The sequence below is a fragment of the Bubalus bubalis genome, chromosome 20 (genome assembly GCF_019923935.1).
Source record: "Bubalus bubalis isolate 160015118507 breed Murrah chromosome 20, NDDB_SH_1, whole genome shotgun sequence".
NCBI lineage: Eukaryota > Metazoa > Chordata > Mammalia > Artiodactyla > Bovidae > Bubalus > Bubalus bubalis.
The window spans coordinates 319,381-338,793 of NC_059176.1; the positions used below are offsets into that span (position 1 = coordinate 319,381).

The following is a 19,413-nucleotide window of genomic DNA, read 5'->3' on the forward strand; positions in this document are numbered from 1 at the left end:
GTGTGTTTGTGTGTTTGCATAAAGCTATCCTGCTTCAAGGAAAAATTAAAACATATATACACACACAGTTGTCTGAGAGTGACATAAACCACAACAATGAAATAGCAGGACACAGAAGAGGGTCTGAGGTGCGGCTCCTAGGCAGGAGGAAGAAAGAGAAGCTCTGAGGAGAATCCCCCCCAGGCCCCCACCGCCCAACGCCTCTTCTGCACCTGCTCCAGGGCTCAGCTCTGTACTGAGTCCTGAGCGCCCCCTGGTGGTCACGGGCCCCTATGCAGGGAGGTTTTTGTCTGGGCTCACACTGACTTCCCCTCACTGTGTCTCTTGCACAGTAGTATGTGGCCGTGTCCTCAGTTGTCACGCTGCTCAGTGACAGAGAGACTTGGCTCTTGGAGTTGTCCTTGGTGATGCTGAGCCGGGATTTCAGGGCTGGGTTGTAGCCTGTGCTTCCACCACTGCTTATACCACCGAGCCACTCCAGTGCCTTCCCTGGAGCCTGGCGGACCCAGCCTACAGCATAGCTGCTCAATGAGAATCCAGAGACCGTGCAGGTGAGGGAGAGGGTCTGTGAGGGCTTCACCAGGCTGGGGCCCGACTCCTTCAGCTGCACCTGGGACAGGACCCCTGTGGAGAGAGAGAAGCACGGTGACCCGTGGGCTCAGATGCAGCTTCCCCACGTGCCCATGTCTGACCCAGAGACACTCACCTCTGGGGGCTGAGAGCACAAAGAGGAGGGTCCACAGTGGGTTCATCTTCAAGCAGATGAGAGTCACCACTCCCGCAAGTCTCTTCAAGCCTGAGGAGGAGGCTGAATTTAAGGGAGCTGGTGCTGTGTTTCTACCCTGTGACCTGAGTGGATATTTGCATACAGGAGGGACCTCTGTATAAAAAGCAGAAAGCAGTGAATAGAGGTCCTGTCTATTGGGCTCCCCCTGTGAGGGGGTTGCTGAATGTGTGCTCAGAGAACTCAGCCCCTCCTGGGATCCCCCTCCCTATACCAGGAAGACTGTTGAGGAATGAAATGATGAAGGAGGGCTGGTCAGGAATCAAAATGCTTTCAGGGAACATGGCAGATTTGGGGAAGAGACTTTAATCCCATGAATGTGTTTACTGTTACTCAACAAATGCCCACCACACATTCAGGTACCAGCCATTTGTTAGACACAAACTCTTATTTTTTTTTCTTTTCTGATTAGCTGATGTTTACTTACTCCATATACAAACATCAGAGGAAAATATACAAGTAATAATCACATTGAGTTCAAATGGAGTTGAGTACAATTTAATGTCTATCAGAAGTACTAAAGCATTTATATTTTCCTTTGCTTTCTTATCTATTTTTTCCTCTTGAACAGCTTATATAACCTCAAGAATCACTCTAGAGGTGGTTTGTTCATAGTAATTAAACACAGTATTAATTTTGTGGACAAAGTAGACATTTGTGCTGAGATGCTCGTCTTCCTAGCACGGCTGACTTGCCCCGTGGGCTGCATTTTCCTGTGCACAACTGAGTGTCTGCAGGAACTCGTGAACCTCAGCATCTCCTCCCTGAGGCCACTGGACACTGAGGACCCCAAGTCTGCTGAGGACTGAGGACACACAGCTCCTGGGAGCTCCTTAGGGCTCCGCTCCCCCGCCTCCCTGTGGCCCTGCGGCTGTGGCCTCACTCCTGCACTTCTGTGTGTGAGGATGTAGCCTGGGGCTGACGACAGTCACAGCACGTGTGGACTTGGCAGCGGGTTTGCCCGGGGTGGGGAGTGCTGTCAACATGTCATCAGTGGGTTTATCCCTCCTGGAGCCAGAAGTGACCAGTGTGTGTCCCCACTCTGACGGACGCCCTGTCCATGGGACCCTGGTCTTCTCCTGCCCTGAGACGACACCCCTTCGGGTCTGGTGCAGGTCAGTTCTTCCTCGGCACAGGGATCTCACCTGTACACTGACTGAGTTAGAACCTACTGTCTATGCAAAGCCCTTCCTGGTCTGGTTTTGGTCACAGCAGTTCTGCACCAGCATGTTTTCTGTGCCAGATCCAGTTTTCCGAGACCTGAATCAGCTCCGGGGAGAGGCCCCACCTCACTCTGCCTCAGAGCTTGTGGGGTCACTTGTGCCCGATGCTATGCAACATGGTCAAGACTCCTGAGGGTGACCCTGGAACTGTGGGCGTCTGGCATCCAGGTCACTGAGCTTCTAGGTGTGTCCTCATCCCTTGGCTCAACACCTTCGTCCATCATCAAGCCAGTGGAGTCCTCTGGTGCATCTCCTAACAGGCTTTCCTCTCTCCTGCACTTTCGCTGATTTTGTGATCCCACTGGACCACCTGTAAAACCCAAATATGCTTCTCATCTCATGCGACTGGAAGGCCGCAGACCACATCCCCAATTCCACTACCAGTTGGTTTCTATGGGGTTTCGTTTATGGCATCAGAATTGGGATCCAGAGAATCCCCAACAACTCCTAAGCCATGAGCAATTTGATGCTGGCACCCACTCTGACCTGTTGAGTTCAGTGCTCTCTGGATGAGTGTGGTCTCGTAGCTTTGTGTGGAGTCTTTAGGTTTTCTATCTACAGTGTTCTGTGGATAATGAGAATTTTGCCTCTTGTGGTAAAGAATCCACTTGCAATGTAGGAGACCTGGGTTGACTCCCCGTGTGTGAGATTCCCTGGAATATTAAAGGCAACTCACTCCAGGTTTCTTGCCTAGAAAGGACAAAGAAGACTGGCACGCCACAGTCCATGGGGTACACACACACACACACCTGTTACACACACACACCTGTCACACAAACACACCAGTCACACACACATACAGACAGACACAATCACACACCCAAAACACCTGTCACACACACACATACCTGTCACACACACACATACTTTTTACACATAGCTGTCACACACACACCCCTTTACACACACACAAACATGTCACAGACACACAGACGCCTGTCTCACACACACACAGCTGTCACATACACAAACACACCCCTGTTACACACACAAACACACACAGCTGTTACAGCACACACCCTCCTGTCACACACACACATACCTGTTGCATAGACATAGAGACACACACACTCACACACACAACACACCTTCCACACACACACACTCCTGTCACACACACACCCCTTTACACACACACACACAAACATGTCACAGACACACTGACACCAGTCTCACACACACACCTGTTACAGACACACACCTGTCACACACAAACACACACAGCTGTCACACACACACATACTCCTGTCATACACACACATACATACAGGCATACAGACACACACACACACACAACACACCTCACACACACACACGTGTCACACATGCACACACCTGTCACACACCCATATACTTGTCACACACACCCCTTTCACACTCACATCCTGTCACACACACCTCTTCACACACACAGACACAGCTGTCACACACACACATCTGTCACACACACTCACCCCTTCAGAAACAAAACTGGCACACACACACACCTGTCACACACACTCCACTTCACACACACACACACACCTGTCACACCCACATACCTGGTACACACACACACCTTCACACACACACAGACACCTGTGACATGCACACACCTGTCTCACACACACACACGTGTTATAAAACAGATACTTGTTACACCATACACCTGTCACACAAACCCATACTTGTTACACACACACACATGTCACACACACACACACCTGTCACACACACACACCTGGTACACACACACACACCTGGTGCACACTCACCCCTCACATATACAGACACACCTGTCACACACACACATACACACACCCCTTAACACACACACCTGTCTTACACACAGACACATCTGTTACACACACACAGACCTGTTACACACACACGAATGTCACAGAAACATACAGACACACAGTCACACACACATCTGTCACACATACACGCACCTTTACAGACACACACTCCTGTCAAACATGCACCTGTCACACACAGACATACTTGGTAGACCACACTTCTGTCACACACACACACCCCTTCACACACACACCTGTTACCCACACACACATGCCACAGACATATACCTGTCACACACAACACACCTGTCACACAGACATACAGACACACACAGTCATCCACACACCTGTACACACACACACACCTGCTACACACACCTGTCACACACACCTTCAAACACACACACCTGTGACACACACACACCTGTCTCACACTCACATACATGTTACATACGCACACAGTCACACACACACCTGTCAAACACACACATGCCTACACATGCACAGACACCTATCACCACAGAAACACACACACCTGTCACACAGAGACATGCTAACTCTCACACACACACACACAAACACAAGCAAACACATGCACACATTCACACTCACAAATATACACACATACACAAACACTCATGCACACATCACACACACAAACATGCACACACATCCACACTCGCACATAGACTCAAACACATTCACACACTCATATACACACTGACACACACACAAACATGCACACACATCCAGACTGGCATGCTCACATACACACTCACACACATTCACACACTCATACACAGAATCAGACATATCCTCACATAATTCTCATGGACTCTCTGTGCTGTGTAATCCCAACAGGCCCCAATATTAAACGTCACCAGTCCTTGTCCTGCTAGTTATTATTTTCAGTGAAAAGAGAAGACTCCATCTCTGAGACTCCCTGGCCCCCTCCTCACATGTTCCTGGGCAGCAGCCTGCACTGGGGTCCTGGGCACCCCCTGCCTGGGCTCACAGGGCAGTCTTAGCAGTGTTTCTGGCCTGGTATTAAGTGGCTGTGTTCTACCTTCAGAGTATTCTTCTAGAGACAGCATGTTGTTTTAATGATCTCTAGAAATAGCCTTTGGAGAAGGAAATGGCAATCCACACCAGTGTTCTTGCCTGGAGAATCCCAGGGATGGGGCATCCTGGTGGGCTGCCGTCTCTGGGATTGCACAGAGATGGACACGACTGAAGCGACTTAGCAGCAGCAGCAGCAGAAATAGCCTCAATAAATGCGCACACTCTGTAGAGAGACCCCAAGGAAGGAGTTTGTGAGAACACCTGGACGTTGCCTCCCTGGGGCTGCAGGGGCACTGATGCAGTTGACACTCACAGTGAGTCCAGAGGCTCTCGAGGACGTGGGGTCCCTTGGCCTCCTGGAGCCCCCCGTGGGCTAACATCATGTCACAGGATAGCTGCACGCAGAAGCACGGGGCTCGATGCCCACTCCACCTACCATTCACTCCTGGGCTCACCTGTTCTTGCAGCACCTGGACCCTTCAGGGGCCCCACAAGAAGTTCCAGATGACCCCCTTGTAGGAAACCAGTGCAGTCGCCCCTGACATCTCACAGCACAAACACCTGAGGGGCTCCTAGTGCCCACACCTGTGAGGAGACACCTGAGACGCTGCAGGAGGATGAGGCAGAGGCCTTCTCAGCTGACTCAGGGGAGGCTGCCCTGAGGGAGTGCTCACCCAGGGAATGGGGCGGTGAGCATGCTCAGTCACTTCAGTCGTGTCTGACCCTTTGAGACCCCACGGACTGTAGCCCACCAGACTCCTCCATCCATGGGATTCTCCGGGCAGGAACACTGGAGAGGGCTGCCACAACAGCACCCTACAGAGAAGTGAGGTTAGCCGTGTGCGTGTCCCCTGGAAGGACATCTCTTCAGCAGGATGGCCTCGGGGTGCATCCATCCTCAGACTCCATCCTGCTTCTCACCATCCCTCCTGACCACCTGCCCGAGGACTTCAGGACCTGAGGTCATTGGGGAGACAGACCCACTGCCTAATCAGCCACGTGTCCTCCAGCAGGACCCTGTGACAAACCTGCTTCCCCCTGTTCTGAGGCTCTGAAGGAACCTTCATAAATATTCCTGAGATCGTCAGATACCCAAGAGCAGGAGAGGGATACTGGCCATGTCGATCAGGCAGGAGAGAGCGGGTCTGAAGCCAGTAGTGAGGGCTCCAAGCCTGGTCTCAAGCCGTGGGTACCAGACCTCAGCGCCCTGCCTCCTGAATGGTGGCTGGCTGTGGTGTCTGCACACTAGCTCCCCTCCTCAAAGAGGCTGCATATCATAGCTCTGCCAGGTCCTTGGAGGTCACATGTGGGTAGGGGCTACCTGCATTGTTGAGGTTGAATACCCATGACTCAGGGGATCTGGGGCTGAGCTCTGAGCGTTGCCAGGGTTTTCAGTATTGGCCCGTCCGCATAATACTCCCTCCTGGGCTGTAGTGCCCTGGTCCATTCCCTTCGCTTAGCCATGAGATATGACCCCTCCATAGGTCTGAAGTAGACAAGAATTGCTGTTCGCCTCCTAGGAGAAGCTGGGCGAAGAGCTCTTCTATGGAGGGTCTGCCTGATTAACCTTCTGGTTAGGTGTTAACATTTCTCAGGGTTTGCCTTCCCCTCTTTCGTCAGGTGTCCTGAAGGGATAAATGTGAACACTCACCTTGAAGATCTGGATGTTTCTGGAGTTATATCCCAAAAACCATGGACTGCGACCCCAGGATCTCTTATCCTCACAGTGGTTATTGCTGGTCCTACAGGAACTGGTAGTAATTACCCTGAAGGTGCTCCTCCTGAAGCTTCGCTTCCATGGGCAGATCTCACCTGGACTGTGGATTGCCCAGCTCTCTGGTTTTGTGCTGGGGGATTCCCCTACAATGTTAGGACTCTGTTAGGTGCAGGGAAAGTTTTGGTGTTGAGAATTTCCTTGCCTTAATGATGGAAATCACGTTTTCCACACACACTACCTCTTGATGCAGGAACCAGCAGGTACCAGCTGAGGTTGTCCTTGACCTGGGAGTCGAAGGAGAAATCCAATGTCACTAAGAGTCAGAGGAGCCTGGACAGACTTGACCAACATAGAGAGACAGGGATGAAGGACTCAGCAGGGCATTTATTTTAGGCTCAGATTCCAAAGCTCTTCCAAGAATCTGGAATTCAGAAAGCACCACGGTGAGGAGATTTATGTCCCTGGTGGCCCAGTTGTAGTCAGAAGGCAGGATAAAGTGCCTCTCTGTGATTCCTTAGGTAATTTGATAGAGCTGTCCCCCTTCTCCCAGCCCCTTTCCATGTCCCCATGTAACCAGGGAATGCAGTCATCACATCCGTACATGAGGGGGGTCCCCTGGGGGAGGGGTTGACATGTGGGTGTGCCATGTGGAAGGTTGTTCATTCTCTCCAGGTACATGAACTGCTGACTTCACCAAATCTGGGACCACCCGCATCTGGGCTCCTTGTTTCATTGGCTTGTGATTTTTCTCATTGTTTGGGCTTCCGCGATTCAGTTCAAGCTTCCCTGATAGCATGCTCCTTGGAAGAAAAGCTTTGACCAACCTAGACAGCGCATTAAAAAGGGGAGACTTTATTTGCTGGCCAAAGTCTGTCTTGTAAAGCTACGGATTTTCCAGTAGTCATGTATGGATACGAGATTTGGACCATAAAGAAAGCTGAGTGATGAAGTATTGATGCTTTTGACCGGTGGTATTGGACAAGACTGTTGAGAGTCTTTGGCCTGCAAGAAGATCAAACCAGTCTATCCTAAAGGAGATCAGTCCTGAATATTCATTGGAACGACTGATGCTGAAGCTGAAGCGCCAATACTTTGGCCACCTGATTTGAAGAACAGACTCATTGGAAAAGACCCTGATGATGGGAAAGATTGAAAACTGGAGGAAAAGGGGATGACAGAGGATGAGATGGTTGGATGGCATCAAGGACTGGATGGACATAAGCTTGAGCAAGTTCTGGGAGTTGGAGATGGACAGGGAAGTCTGGCATGCTGCAGTGCATGGGGTTGTGAAAAGTCAGCCATTAGTTAGCTGAACTGTTAGCTCAGTTGGTAAAGAATCATCCTACAGTATAGGATTCGACTCCTGGGACTGGAAGTCTGTTGGAGAAGTGATCGACTACCCACCCCAGTATACTTGGGCTTCCCTTGTGGCTCAGCTGGTGAAGAATCTGCCTGCATTTTGGGATACCTGGGTTTGATCCCTGAGTTGGGAAGATGCCCTGAAGAAGGGAAATGCTACTCACTCAGGTATTCTTCCTTGGAAAATTCCATGGACTGTATAGTCTGGGGGGTCACAAAGAGTTGGATACAAGTGAGCAACATTTGCTTTTTCATTGTTTACTCTATTCACTTCTCTTTGTGTGATTTCTGCTGAATGAGACTCACATAATGATCGAAAGATGGAGCTAGTGAAAAGGAACCCGCCTCCCTATAAGCAGATGTAAGAGACAGGATCGATCCCTGGGTCAGGAAGATGCCCTGGAGGAGAGCATGGTAACTTCCTCCAGTATTCTTACTTGGAAAATTTCATGGACAGAGGAGCCTAATGGGCTACAGTCCATTGGGTGGTAAAGAGTCTAACATGACTGGAACGACCAGCATGCATATATTAGGACAAAAGTGATTTAAAATCACCATGTTCCATGAGCTAAAGGTTGTTTTTGTTCCATGAGACAGTCATGAGGGATGGCTGAACACCAGGACAGTGCTCACAATGGCTTCTTTATTCATCAGGGAATATTCTTTATATTCCTAAGATGTATTGTACTCTCTCGTTGAAAGACTTGTCCTCACATATACTTCTCGTGGCTCATAGCTGGACAAGAAAGCTGAGGATATCAAGTAGGCATTGTTTTAAAGTAAAAGCTTCCCTTTACTATGTGTCCTCTATCTGCTGTAAAACCACCCAAAGGACAGAAGCTGCTACACCTACTAGAGCCTGTCAATTAGTGAAGGGAGGAATGCCGCTCAGTGGTGCTCAAAGAGCTGCACCACACTCAGACCATTATTCATAGTTCTCTCCATGGACATTCATTGGGACCCCACCCCAGGTTGATGTAGAAGGTGAGTGTGAGGACACCACAAACGTAGATTCAGGAATACAGACGACACAAACTTTTCATCTTCCTGCGTCTGTGCCTGGTGTCAGCAGACTCAGCTTCTATCTCAGGCTGGTGTGGAGGTCCCGCTGCGTCTCCATGGAGAGAACTATGGCTGATGCTGTGAGTGAGATGTCAGTTCAGTTAGCATCACCAAGGGGGGTTCTTCCCTGGCGCTGGGTTTATACACCTCTGTTGTCTGAGTCCAGCTGCACTTACACTGCTGACCGCTGGCTAGCTCATTCACTGGCCCTGCTGTGCTGAGCAGCACTGCCGAGTCACACAGAGCCTCTCTTGTGGACTTAGTGAGCTTACACCAAATGTCCAGAGAATGGGCCTAAGTGACAAGAGGAAGCAACCCTAGAGACTGTGCCTTTCATGCAGTGAGGATATAATCCCCTATCCCAACCACCAATCTGCCTCAGAGTCTGAGGAGGTACCTAAGAGTCATGAATGCAGAGAAGTTCCCCAGAAAAACTGCTACAAGGAGAGGAAGCCTCCCAACAGGAGGCCAGCTGTCAATGACCTTCTGCACCTGCTCCTGCAACACACAATTGTGAATGCCCAGCACCTGCTGGTGGTCATGGAGCCCACGGAGGGTGGCTGGTGTCTGGGTTCACACTGCCTTCCCCTCACTGTGTCTCTTGCACAGCAACACACGGCCGTGTCCTCAGTGGTCACAGAGCTCAGCTGCAGGAGAACTGATCTTGGATGTCTCTGAGATGGAGGCGTGGCTCCTGATGGAGGGGCTGTGGTCAGTGTCACCGTCGTAGTTTATGCATGCCATCTGCTCTAGCCCCTTCCCTGCGGCCTGGGATATCCAGTTCCCACAATAACAATAGGATGGAGTAAGCAGAGACAGCACGCGTGAGGACAGGGTCAGTGAGGGCTCACCAGTTCTGGTCCGACTGCTTCAGTGCTTCTGGGACTGGATACCTGGGAAGGAGAATCAGTCCCTGTCAGCGACCTGCAGTCACAACGATCCCCACAGTCCCATATCTGCACCTGAGACCCTCACCTTGGGGAGCTGTCACCAGGCAGAGGAGAAGACCCCACACCCCTGTCTTCTACACCACCACCCTGCCTTTCCTGACACCTCAGCCCTGTGGGAGGAAGGATGTGAGCTCCCTCACCCAGGGGTGGATTGTACCCTGGAGCATGAGGAGGAGTTTCCATGTGGACCAGCCCTGTCCTTGTAAGTGGGGATGGAGTGTGATCACCATCCCCGTGATCTTTCTGGGTCCCTGTGAAGTCTCTTTCCTTCAGCTCACTCAGTATTTGAATTTAGTTAGGGGAGCACGTGGTTTATGAGCTACATTGAAATCACTGCATCCAGGAAGAGGACTGAAGACACAGTATAGGATGGCCCTGTCTTTTCATATAGATATTGTTTTATCATCTGACTATTTGAGTTCAGTCAGTCACTCAGTCGTGTCTGACTCTTTGCGACCCCACGGACCACAGCACGCCAGGCCTCCCTGGCATCACCAACGTCACATCACCAACTCCTGGAGTTTACCAAACTCAAGTGCATGGAGTGAGTGATGCCATCCAACCGTCTCATCCTCTGTCGTCCTCTTCTCCTCTGGCCTTCAATCTTTCCCAGCCTCAGGGTCTCTTCAAATGAGTCAGCTCTTAGCATCAGGTGGCCAAAGTATTGGAGTTTCAGCTTCAACTTCAGTCCTTCCCATGAATATTCAGGATTGATTTCTTTTAGGATGGACTGGGTGGATCCCCTTGCAGGTCAAGAGACTCTCAAGAGTCTTCTCCAATGCCACAGTTCAAAAGCATCATTTCTTCAGGCCTCAGATTTCTTTGAAGTTCAACTCTCACATCCATACATGACTGCTGGAAACACCATAGCCTTGACTAGACGAACCTAGTTGGCAAAGTAATGTCTCTGCTTTTCAATATGGTGTCTAGACTGGTCATAACTTTTCTTCCAAGGAGTAAGTGTCTTTTTATTTCATGGATGCAGTCACCATCTGCAGTGATTTTGGAGCCCCCCAAAATAAAGTATCTCAGTGTTTCCACTGTTTCCCCATCTATTTGCCATGAAGTGATGGGACCGTATGCCATGACCTTAGTTTTCTGATGTTGAGTTTTAAGCCAACTTTTTCACTCTCCTCTTTCACTTTCATCAAGAGGCTTTTTAGTTCTTCTTCACTTTCTGCCATAAGGGTGGTGTCATCTGCATAGCTGAGGTTATCCATATTTCTCCTGGCAATCTTGATTCCAGGTTGTGCTTTATCCAGCCAAGCGTTTCTCATGATGTCCTCTGTATATAAGTTACATAAGCAGGGTGACAATATACAGCCTTGACATACTCCTTTTCCTATTTGGAACCACTCTGTTCCATACAGTTCTAACTGTTTCTTTCTGACCTGCATACAGATTTCTCAAGAGGCAGGTCAGGGGGTCTGGTATTGCCATCTCTTTCAGAATTTTCCACCATTTATTGTGATCCACACAATTAAAATCTTTGGCATATTCAGTAAAGCAGAAATAGATGTTATTCTGGAACTCTCTTGCTTTTTCGATGATCCAGCAGATGTTGGCAATTTGATCTTTGGTTGCTCTGACTTTTCTAAAACCAACTTGAAGATCTGAAAGTTCTCAGCTCACATATTGTTCAAGCCTACTTGGAGAATTTTGAGCATTACTTTGCTAGTGTTTGAGATGAATGCATTTGTGCCGTAGTTTGAGCAGTCTTTGGCATTGCCTTTCTTAGGGATTGCCATGAAAACGGACTTTTCCAGTCCTGTGGCCCCTGCTGAATTTTCCAAAATTTTCCAAATTTTCTTATCTCTCCTTGCTATTCTTTGAAACTCTGCATTCAAATGGGTATATCTTTCCTTTTCTCCTTTGCTTTTCCCATCTCTTCTTTTAACAGCTATTTGTAAGGCCTTCTCAGCAGCCATTTTGCTTTTTTGCATTAATATTCCTTTGGGATGGTTTTTGCTCCCTTGTCCTCTACATTGTCAGAAACCTCCTTCCATTGGTCATCAGGCACTCTATCAGATCTAGTCCCTTATATCTATTTCTCACTTCCAGGGTATAATCGTACAGGATTTGATTTAGGTCATACCTGAATGGTCTAGTGGTTTTCCCTAGTTTATTCAATTTAAGTCTGAATTTGCCATTAAGGAGTTCATGATCTGAGCCACAGTCAGCTCCTGGTCTTGTTTTTGCTGACTGTATAGAACTTCTCCATCTATGGCTGCAAAGAATAGAATCAATCTGATTTCGGTGTTGGCCATCAGGTGACGTCCATGTGTAAAGTCTTCTCTTAAGTTGTTGGAAGAGGGTGTTTGCTATGGCCAGTGCATTCTCTTGGCAGAACTCTATTAGCCTTTGCCCAGCTTCATTCTGTACTCCAAGGCCAAATTTGCCTGTTACTCCAGGTATTTCTTGAATTCCTACGTATGCATTCCAGTCCCCTGTAATGAAAAGGACACCGTCTTTGGATGCTAATTCTAGAAGACCCTGTAGGTCTTCATAGATCATTGAACTTTAGCTTCTTCAGCATTTCTGGTCAGGGCATAGACTTGGATTACCATGATACTGAATGGTTTGTCTTGGAAACGAACAGAGATCACTCTGTCATTTTTGACACTGCATCCAAGTTCTGCATTTCAGACTCTTTTGTTGACTGTGATGGCTTCTCCATTTCTCCTGAGGGATTCTTGCCTGCAGTAGTAGATATAATGTTCATCTGAGTTAAATCCACCCATTCCAGTCCATCTTAGTTGGCTGATTCCAAAATGTCGATGTTCACTCTTGTCATCTCCTGTTTGACCACTTAGGAAGCATGAAATAACACGAGGATGAGATACTGTTACACACATTTAAAGGAGCTAAAGTACAAAATACTAAAGCGAGCAAATGCTGGGGATGATGTAAAATTAAGGTCGCTCATCCACTAGCTGGAAGGAATGGAAATGGCAGCCAACTGGTAATGTATGTGATGATTTCATAGACAGAAAACAGAGAATCACCACATGACTGAGGAGTGGGCTAGAAAAGTATTTACCAATTATTTGAATATTTATGTTTTTACAAATATCTTCAAGTACATTCACGTATCACCTTTGCACTTCTGAGCTTTTACTACTCACTGAATTTAGAGATAAATTTTATGGTTATTTAAAGTTATGACCAACCTAGATAGCCTATTAAAAAGCAGAGACATTACTTTGCCAACAAATGTCCGTGTAGTCAAGGCTATGGTGTTTCCAGTGGTCATGTATTGATGTGAGAGTTGGACTATGAAAAACGGTGAGCGCTGAAGAATTGATCCTTTGAACTCTGGTGTTGGAGAAGACTCTTGAGAGTCCCTTGGACAGTGAGGAGATCCATCCAGTCCATTCTAAAGGAGATCAGTCCTGGGTGTTCATCGGAAGGACTGATGCTGAAGCTGAAACTCCAATACTTTGGCCACCTCATGCGAAGAGTTGGCTCATTGGAAAATCTGTGATGCTGGGAGGGCTTGGGGACAGGAGGAGAAGGGGACGACAGAGGATGAGATGGCTAGATGGCATCACTGACTCGATGGACATGAGTTTGAGTAATCTCCTGGAGTTGGTGAAGAACAGGGAGGCGAGGCATGTTGTTATTCATGAGGTCGCAAAGAGTCGGACAGGACCAAGGGACTGTACTGAACCATATTGTTAGGATACAATTGTTTGCATTGTTTCCTTTTATCTTCATTTCTATTTCATCTATTATTTATCTGTCTACCAAATGCAGAACTAGCGATCTACAATTCACCCCTTACAATACAGCCTAACTGGTGTCCAGACATTTTCAAGTGTCCTCTGGGGAAAAAGTCACTCCAGTGCTCTATGACATCAATTGTCAACTGCAAATACTACTCACTACTCAAATGAAAGACACAGAGTCTAACAGAGCTGGGTAGAATTTCAGCCTGAGAGGATTTGGAAATCCATCTGAAGGTGAAAGCAGACTCGAAGTTAAGTAGAAGAATTAATGATTAAAAAGTTGAGAGCAAATAACAGAAAGTAGTGACCTAATACATCCCCTGAAAAAATATTTTTGTGCAGGGTGTCCTAAGACAGATGGGGAAAGACAGACCAGCCTGACTCCATGACATCGCATCCCAGGTTCAGAAACAGGATAGCTCTCTGGAGTGACAGTGGAAGGAGCTTTCAGGGGAGGGAATGTTCCAGTGGAGAGACCCCAGCTTCTGAGAGAAAACCTCATCGTGACATTTTCTCTCCTGCCTTGAAAAGTGTCCTCTTGTTTCCTGATGGCGCGGGTGTCCCCTGGTGCTTGGAGCAGCCCTGTAGGCAGTGTTACGTGGGTTGGGTCTGAGTTCTCCCTGGACCTCCTGGGACAGCAACACAGGGTTGTGTCCTAGGTCCTCGTGGAGCTAGATGGACATGTCTCTGGATGGAGAGTGGTTTCTGGAGAGACATGCTCTATGCTGCGCTGTTCCCAGGACCAAAGCACCCCATCACTGCAGCTCTGACTCTTAAGAGCGAGGGCTCCAGTCCCAGCAGTCAGCACTCTGTGTGATGCAGAATCCACAGACAGACCAGGTGAGGAGAGGGCCTCCAATAGTCCTGGTTCGACTCCCGCCCCAGCACCTGGCACAGGACACCTGGGAAGGAGAAAGCATGAGACCTCTTCACAGAGGTCACTACATCACTCCACCTTCCTCAGACCCGGGGGATGCTCACAGCTCAGAGATGCCAGCAGGATGGCGAAGGACCAGACAGATTTCATATTCCTTTGGATTAAAGCTGACTTTCAGTGGACTAGGTCAATGAAGATAAGAATGCTGAATCCTAAGGTGACAAGGACGCCTTGACCACATTGTTCTCTGGCTTCCTGAAATTTGTTTCTCAGTGAGGTCTTGACCTGTGGCTTTCTGTGTCCACACTTTCCTAGTTTTATCAAGACACCTAAGTCAGACTAGTGAGCACGCTTCCCCTTTACCTCTGGTCACTCTCAATGTTGGAGTCATTTCATTAAACCTGCTGTCTCCCAGGTGATTCTGATCTTGCTGATGTCTATTGATCAAGAATTCTTGGGAGACAGTCTAGCCAGGATCCCCTGAACTTGAAGTTTCCTCATGGTCATTTTCCGTCCAGTCAATCTCGTTCTTGTCCATAAAACTCCATTTTAGCATCTGTATCTGTAACTGAACCAAGACTCCAAGGCTACCTCAAATAACAAAAATTGAGATGTGAAACCCATCTAAAAAAATAGTATTTATTTTGAGGCATCAATATCAAGCTCACATGCCCAGAAGTACCATTGTTGCCTGAATGAAACTTTCTGAGAGAGATATTTTCTATTTAAAGTTAGCTTGCAGCAATGGGTGCTTAGAGACACTAGCCTGTGCATGAGGACTACACACGGGGTTATTTTAAAGATGGAAACGGTAAACTAAGGAGCACAAAATGTGAAAATATGTCAGTAAGCTGAACACGAAGGAGACTGATTTACATGACTGGATGAAACATGAGGGAATGGGCTTGACTGCCCTCAAGTAGAAACATGCGTGTGTTGGATGATTTAAAGGCAGTCCACATTGTAAATGACCATTAATGACCGTGAAACGATGGTATATGTTTTATGATGCTAATAATAGATGAAAGTAGGTGAACTTGCAAATGCAGAATCTGAATAACGAGGATGTCTGTATATGCAGTATTGGGGCTCTCTGTGTTAGCACCTATAACACTGGACACTGCAGAATTCCACCTGTTTTTGCAGTTTCACTGAAAGAAGTAGAGTGAGTCTCCTCCTTCCACATGTACAAAATAACAAAAACTGTAGCAACTGAAAATCTCCTGTGTCTGCTCAGAACATTCATAGATTTCAAGATTCAGACTCACCAGGAAAATGGCAACGGGCCTCAGGGGTATGCTGAGATCCTTTGAGGAGAAGAAAATAAACCAAAAAATTATCCTTAATTCTTGAGTGTTAAATGTGTATGTATAAAATCCACCTTACTTCAACAGGAAATAAAACTGCAAAAACATGCATATTCCCACAGTATGCCGAGGGTGACATAAGCACAGCAGTGAGACGTTAGGACACAGACAAGGGTCTCTGGTGGACTCCTGGGCAGGAAGAGGAAAGCACAGGCTCTCCCGAGCATCCCCTCCAAGCCCAGGGCACTTGCTCCTGGGCTCAGCCCTGTGCTCGGTGTGTCCCACAAGCCCCCTGGTGGTCATGGAGCCCCTGGAGGGTGGCCTGTGTCTGGGCTGACACTGCCGTCCCCTCACTGTGTCTCTTGCACCATAATACACAGCTGTGTCCACAGTGGTCACAGAGCTCAGCTGCAGGGAGGACTGGTTCTTAGACGTGCCCCTGGAGATGGAGGTGTGGCTCTTGATGGAGGGGCTGTGGTAAGTGTCACCATTATAGTATGTGCTTCCCATCCACGCTAGCCCCTTCCCATCCACGCTAGCCCCTTCCCTGGGGCCTGGTGGAGCCAGCTCCCACCATAACCACGTGATGGAGCAACCAGAGACAGCACATGTGAGGGAGACGATCTGCGAGGGCTTCACCAGTTCTGGGCCCGACTCCTGCACCTTCACCTGGGACAAGACACCCGGGGACAAGAGGATTCAAACCCAGTCAGTCACCTGCTGTCACAATTACCCCCACAGATGCATGCCTGCACCTGACCTTCCCCTTGAGGAACAGCCACCAGGCAGAGGAGAAGACCCCAAAGCCTCATCTTCTACACAACAGCTCTGCCTTCACTGAGACCTCCATCCTGTGTGAGCAGACAGTGGTGAGCTCCCATAGCCCAGAGGTGGATTTTACCCTGGAGCTTGAAGAGGGATTTGCGTTGAGGAGCTCTATTCCTGTGAAGAAGTCAATGGCACCCCACTCCAGTACTCTTGCCTGGAAAATCCCATGGACAGAGAAGCCTGGTAGGCTGCAGTCCATGGGGTCGCTAAGTCGTAGACTGAGTGACTTCACTTTCACTTTTCCCTTTCATACATTGGAGAAGGAAATGGCAACCCACTCCAGTGTTCTTGCCTGGAGAATCCCAGGGAAGGTGGAGCCTGATGGGCTGTCGTCTTTGGGGTCACACAGAGTCAGACACGACTGAAGCGACTTAGCAGCAGCAGCATTCCTGTGAATACAGAGAGGCTGTGGTCAAACTCACCCGTGTCATCTCAGGATCCTCATGGACGTCTTCTGAATTTGCATGGTTGGCGATCACTGGTCAGAAAGGAATGTGTCTATCAGATGGCTTGGAACCAGATCCCAAGGGAGGTCCCCCTTTCTGAGCCTGTCTCTGTTCTGATGGCCCCCACCTCCTGCCCCTTGCCCATCTCAGCTCAGCCCCTCGTCCTCTCATTCCTTGGGTCTTTCCTCAGGGCTCAGCCCAGCACAGCTTCTGGTTCCTTTCCCTGTGCCAGTGACGGTCACTGTGATGGGAGAGAGGACAGATGCTGGTGTGCTCCACGTTGACCCCACGGACAAATCCACCTGAGAACCTCTGCATTTCCCCTTATGAATGATCCAGACATAAGCTCAGAATGGGTGTGGACTTCCGAGACGTTGAGGCGAGTTGGTATCACCCCGATTGATTTCACTGGAATGTGTGAGTGTTGAGTGACTCAGTGAACTGGCCAAACTGTCAATGTCTATATAAGGACACAACGTAACAGTGTTTATGTTAAGATACTAATAAAAGCTAGCATGTAGGTGAATTTGCAGTACAGAATCTGTGAATGATGAGAATCATTGCATATGCAGCCCTGGGGACCCCTGACACTGGAGACTTTGACACTGCTTGCTCCATATTCTAAGTGTGCAATTTGACAGAAAGAAGGAGGTTGGGTCTCTTCCTTCCTCATGTACGAAAACAAAACAAAGATTAAAATGTTTAAATATCTCATGTTTCCTTTCAGGATTGTTAACAGTTTGAAAATAACATGAGAGTCAAGTGTTTTACTGAGTTACTTTGAAAGAAGAGAAATGAAGGAGAAAAAATTAGCTGTTGAGTATTATGTGTGTGTGTTTTAGTTTGCATAAAGCTATCCTTGCTTCAAGGAAAATTAAAATATATATAGATACACAGTTGTCTGAGAGTGACATAAACCACAACAATGAAATATCAGGGCACAGAAGTGGGTCTATGGTGCAGCTCCTGGGAAGTAGGAAGAAAGAGAAGCTCTGAGGAGAATCCCCCTCAGGACCCCAACACCCAACGCCTCTTCTGCACCTGCTCCAGGGCTCAGCTCTCTACTGAGTCCTGAGAGCCCCCTGGTGGTCACGGGCCCCTATGCAGGGAGGTTTTTGTCTGGGCTCACACTGACTTCCCCTCACTGTGTCTCTTGCACAGTAGTATGTGGCCGTGTCCTCAGGTGTCACGCTGCTCAGTGACAGAGAGACTTGGCTCTTGGAGGTGTCCCTGGTGATGCTGAGCCGGGATTTCAAGGCTGGGTTATAGCATGTGTCTCCATCATTATCTACACCACCAACCCACTCCAGCGCCTTCCCTGGAGCCTAGCGGACCCAGCCTACACCATAGCTGGTCAATGAGAATCCAGAGGTCGTGCAGGTGAGGGAGAGGGTCTGTGAGGGCTTCACCAGGCTGGGGCCCGACTCCCGCAGCTGCACCTGGGACAGGACCCCTGTGGAGAGAGAGAAGCACGGTGACCCGTGGGCTCAGATGCAGCTTCCCCACGTGCCCATGTCTGACCCAGAGACACTCACCTCTGGGGGCTGAGAGCACAAAGAGGAGGGTCCACAGTGGGTTCATCTTCGAGCAGATGAGAGTCACCACTCCCAGAAGTCTCTTCAAGCCTGAGGAGGAGGCTGAATTTAAGGGAGCTGGTGCTATGTTTCTACCCTGTGACCTGAGTGGATATTTGCATACGGGAGGGACCTCTGTATAAAAAGCAGAAAGCAGTGAATAGAGGTCCTGTCTATGGGACTCCCCCTGTGAGGGGGGTGCTGCCTGTGCCCTCAGAGAACTCAGCCCCCTCCTGGGGTCCCCCTCCCCTGACAAGAAGAATGCTGAGGAATGAGATAATGAAGGAGGGCTGGAGAGGAAAAAGATTATTTCAGGGAACACGGCAGATTGTAGAAGATACTTTAATCCCATGAACCTGTTTACCTATACTCAACAAATGCCCACCACACATTCAGGTACCAGCCATTTGTTAGACACAAACTATTATTTTTTTTTCTTTTCTATTTAGCTGATGTTTACTTACTCCATATACAAACATCAGAGAAAATTATACATGTAATAATCACATTGAATTCAAATGGAGTTGAGTACAATTTAATGTCTATCAGAATTACTAAAGCATTTATATTTACTTTGCTTTCTTATCTATTTTTTCATCTTGAACAGCTTAAATAACCCCAAGAATCACTCTAGAGGAGGTTTGTGCATAGTAATTAAACCCAGTATTAATTTTGTGGACAAAGTAGATATTTCTGCTGAAATGCTCGTCTTCTCAGC

The 19,413-nt window shown here is 48.4% G+C and overlaps 1 gene segment (V, D, J or C); it reads right to left on the reverse strand.

Annotated features, from left to right (window-relative positions):
- Window positions 1–322: 322 nt before the first annotated feature.
- Window positions 323–18,754, reverse strand: LOC123465207 (the record flags this gene model as incomplete). The annotated part of the segment is given in 2 exon segments: window positions 323–624; window positions 18,657–18,754. Coding segments are annotated over 2 exon segments (348 nt in total), but the record flags the coding sequence as incomplete, so codon positions are not given.
- Window positions 18,755–19,413: the final 659 nt, after the last annotated feature.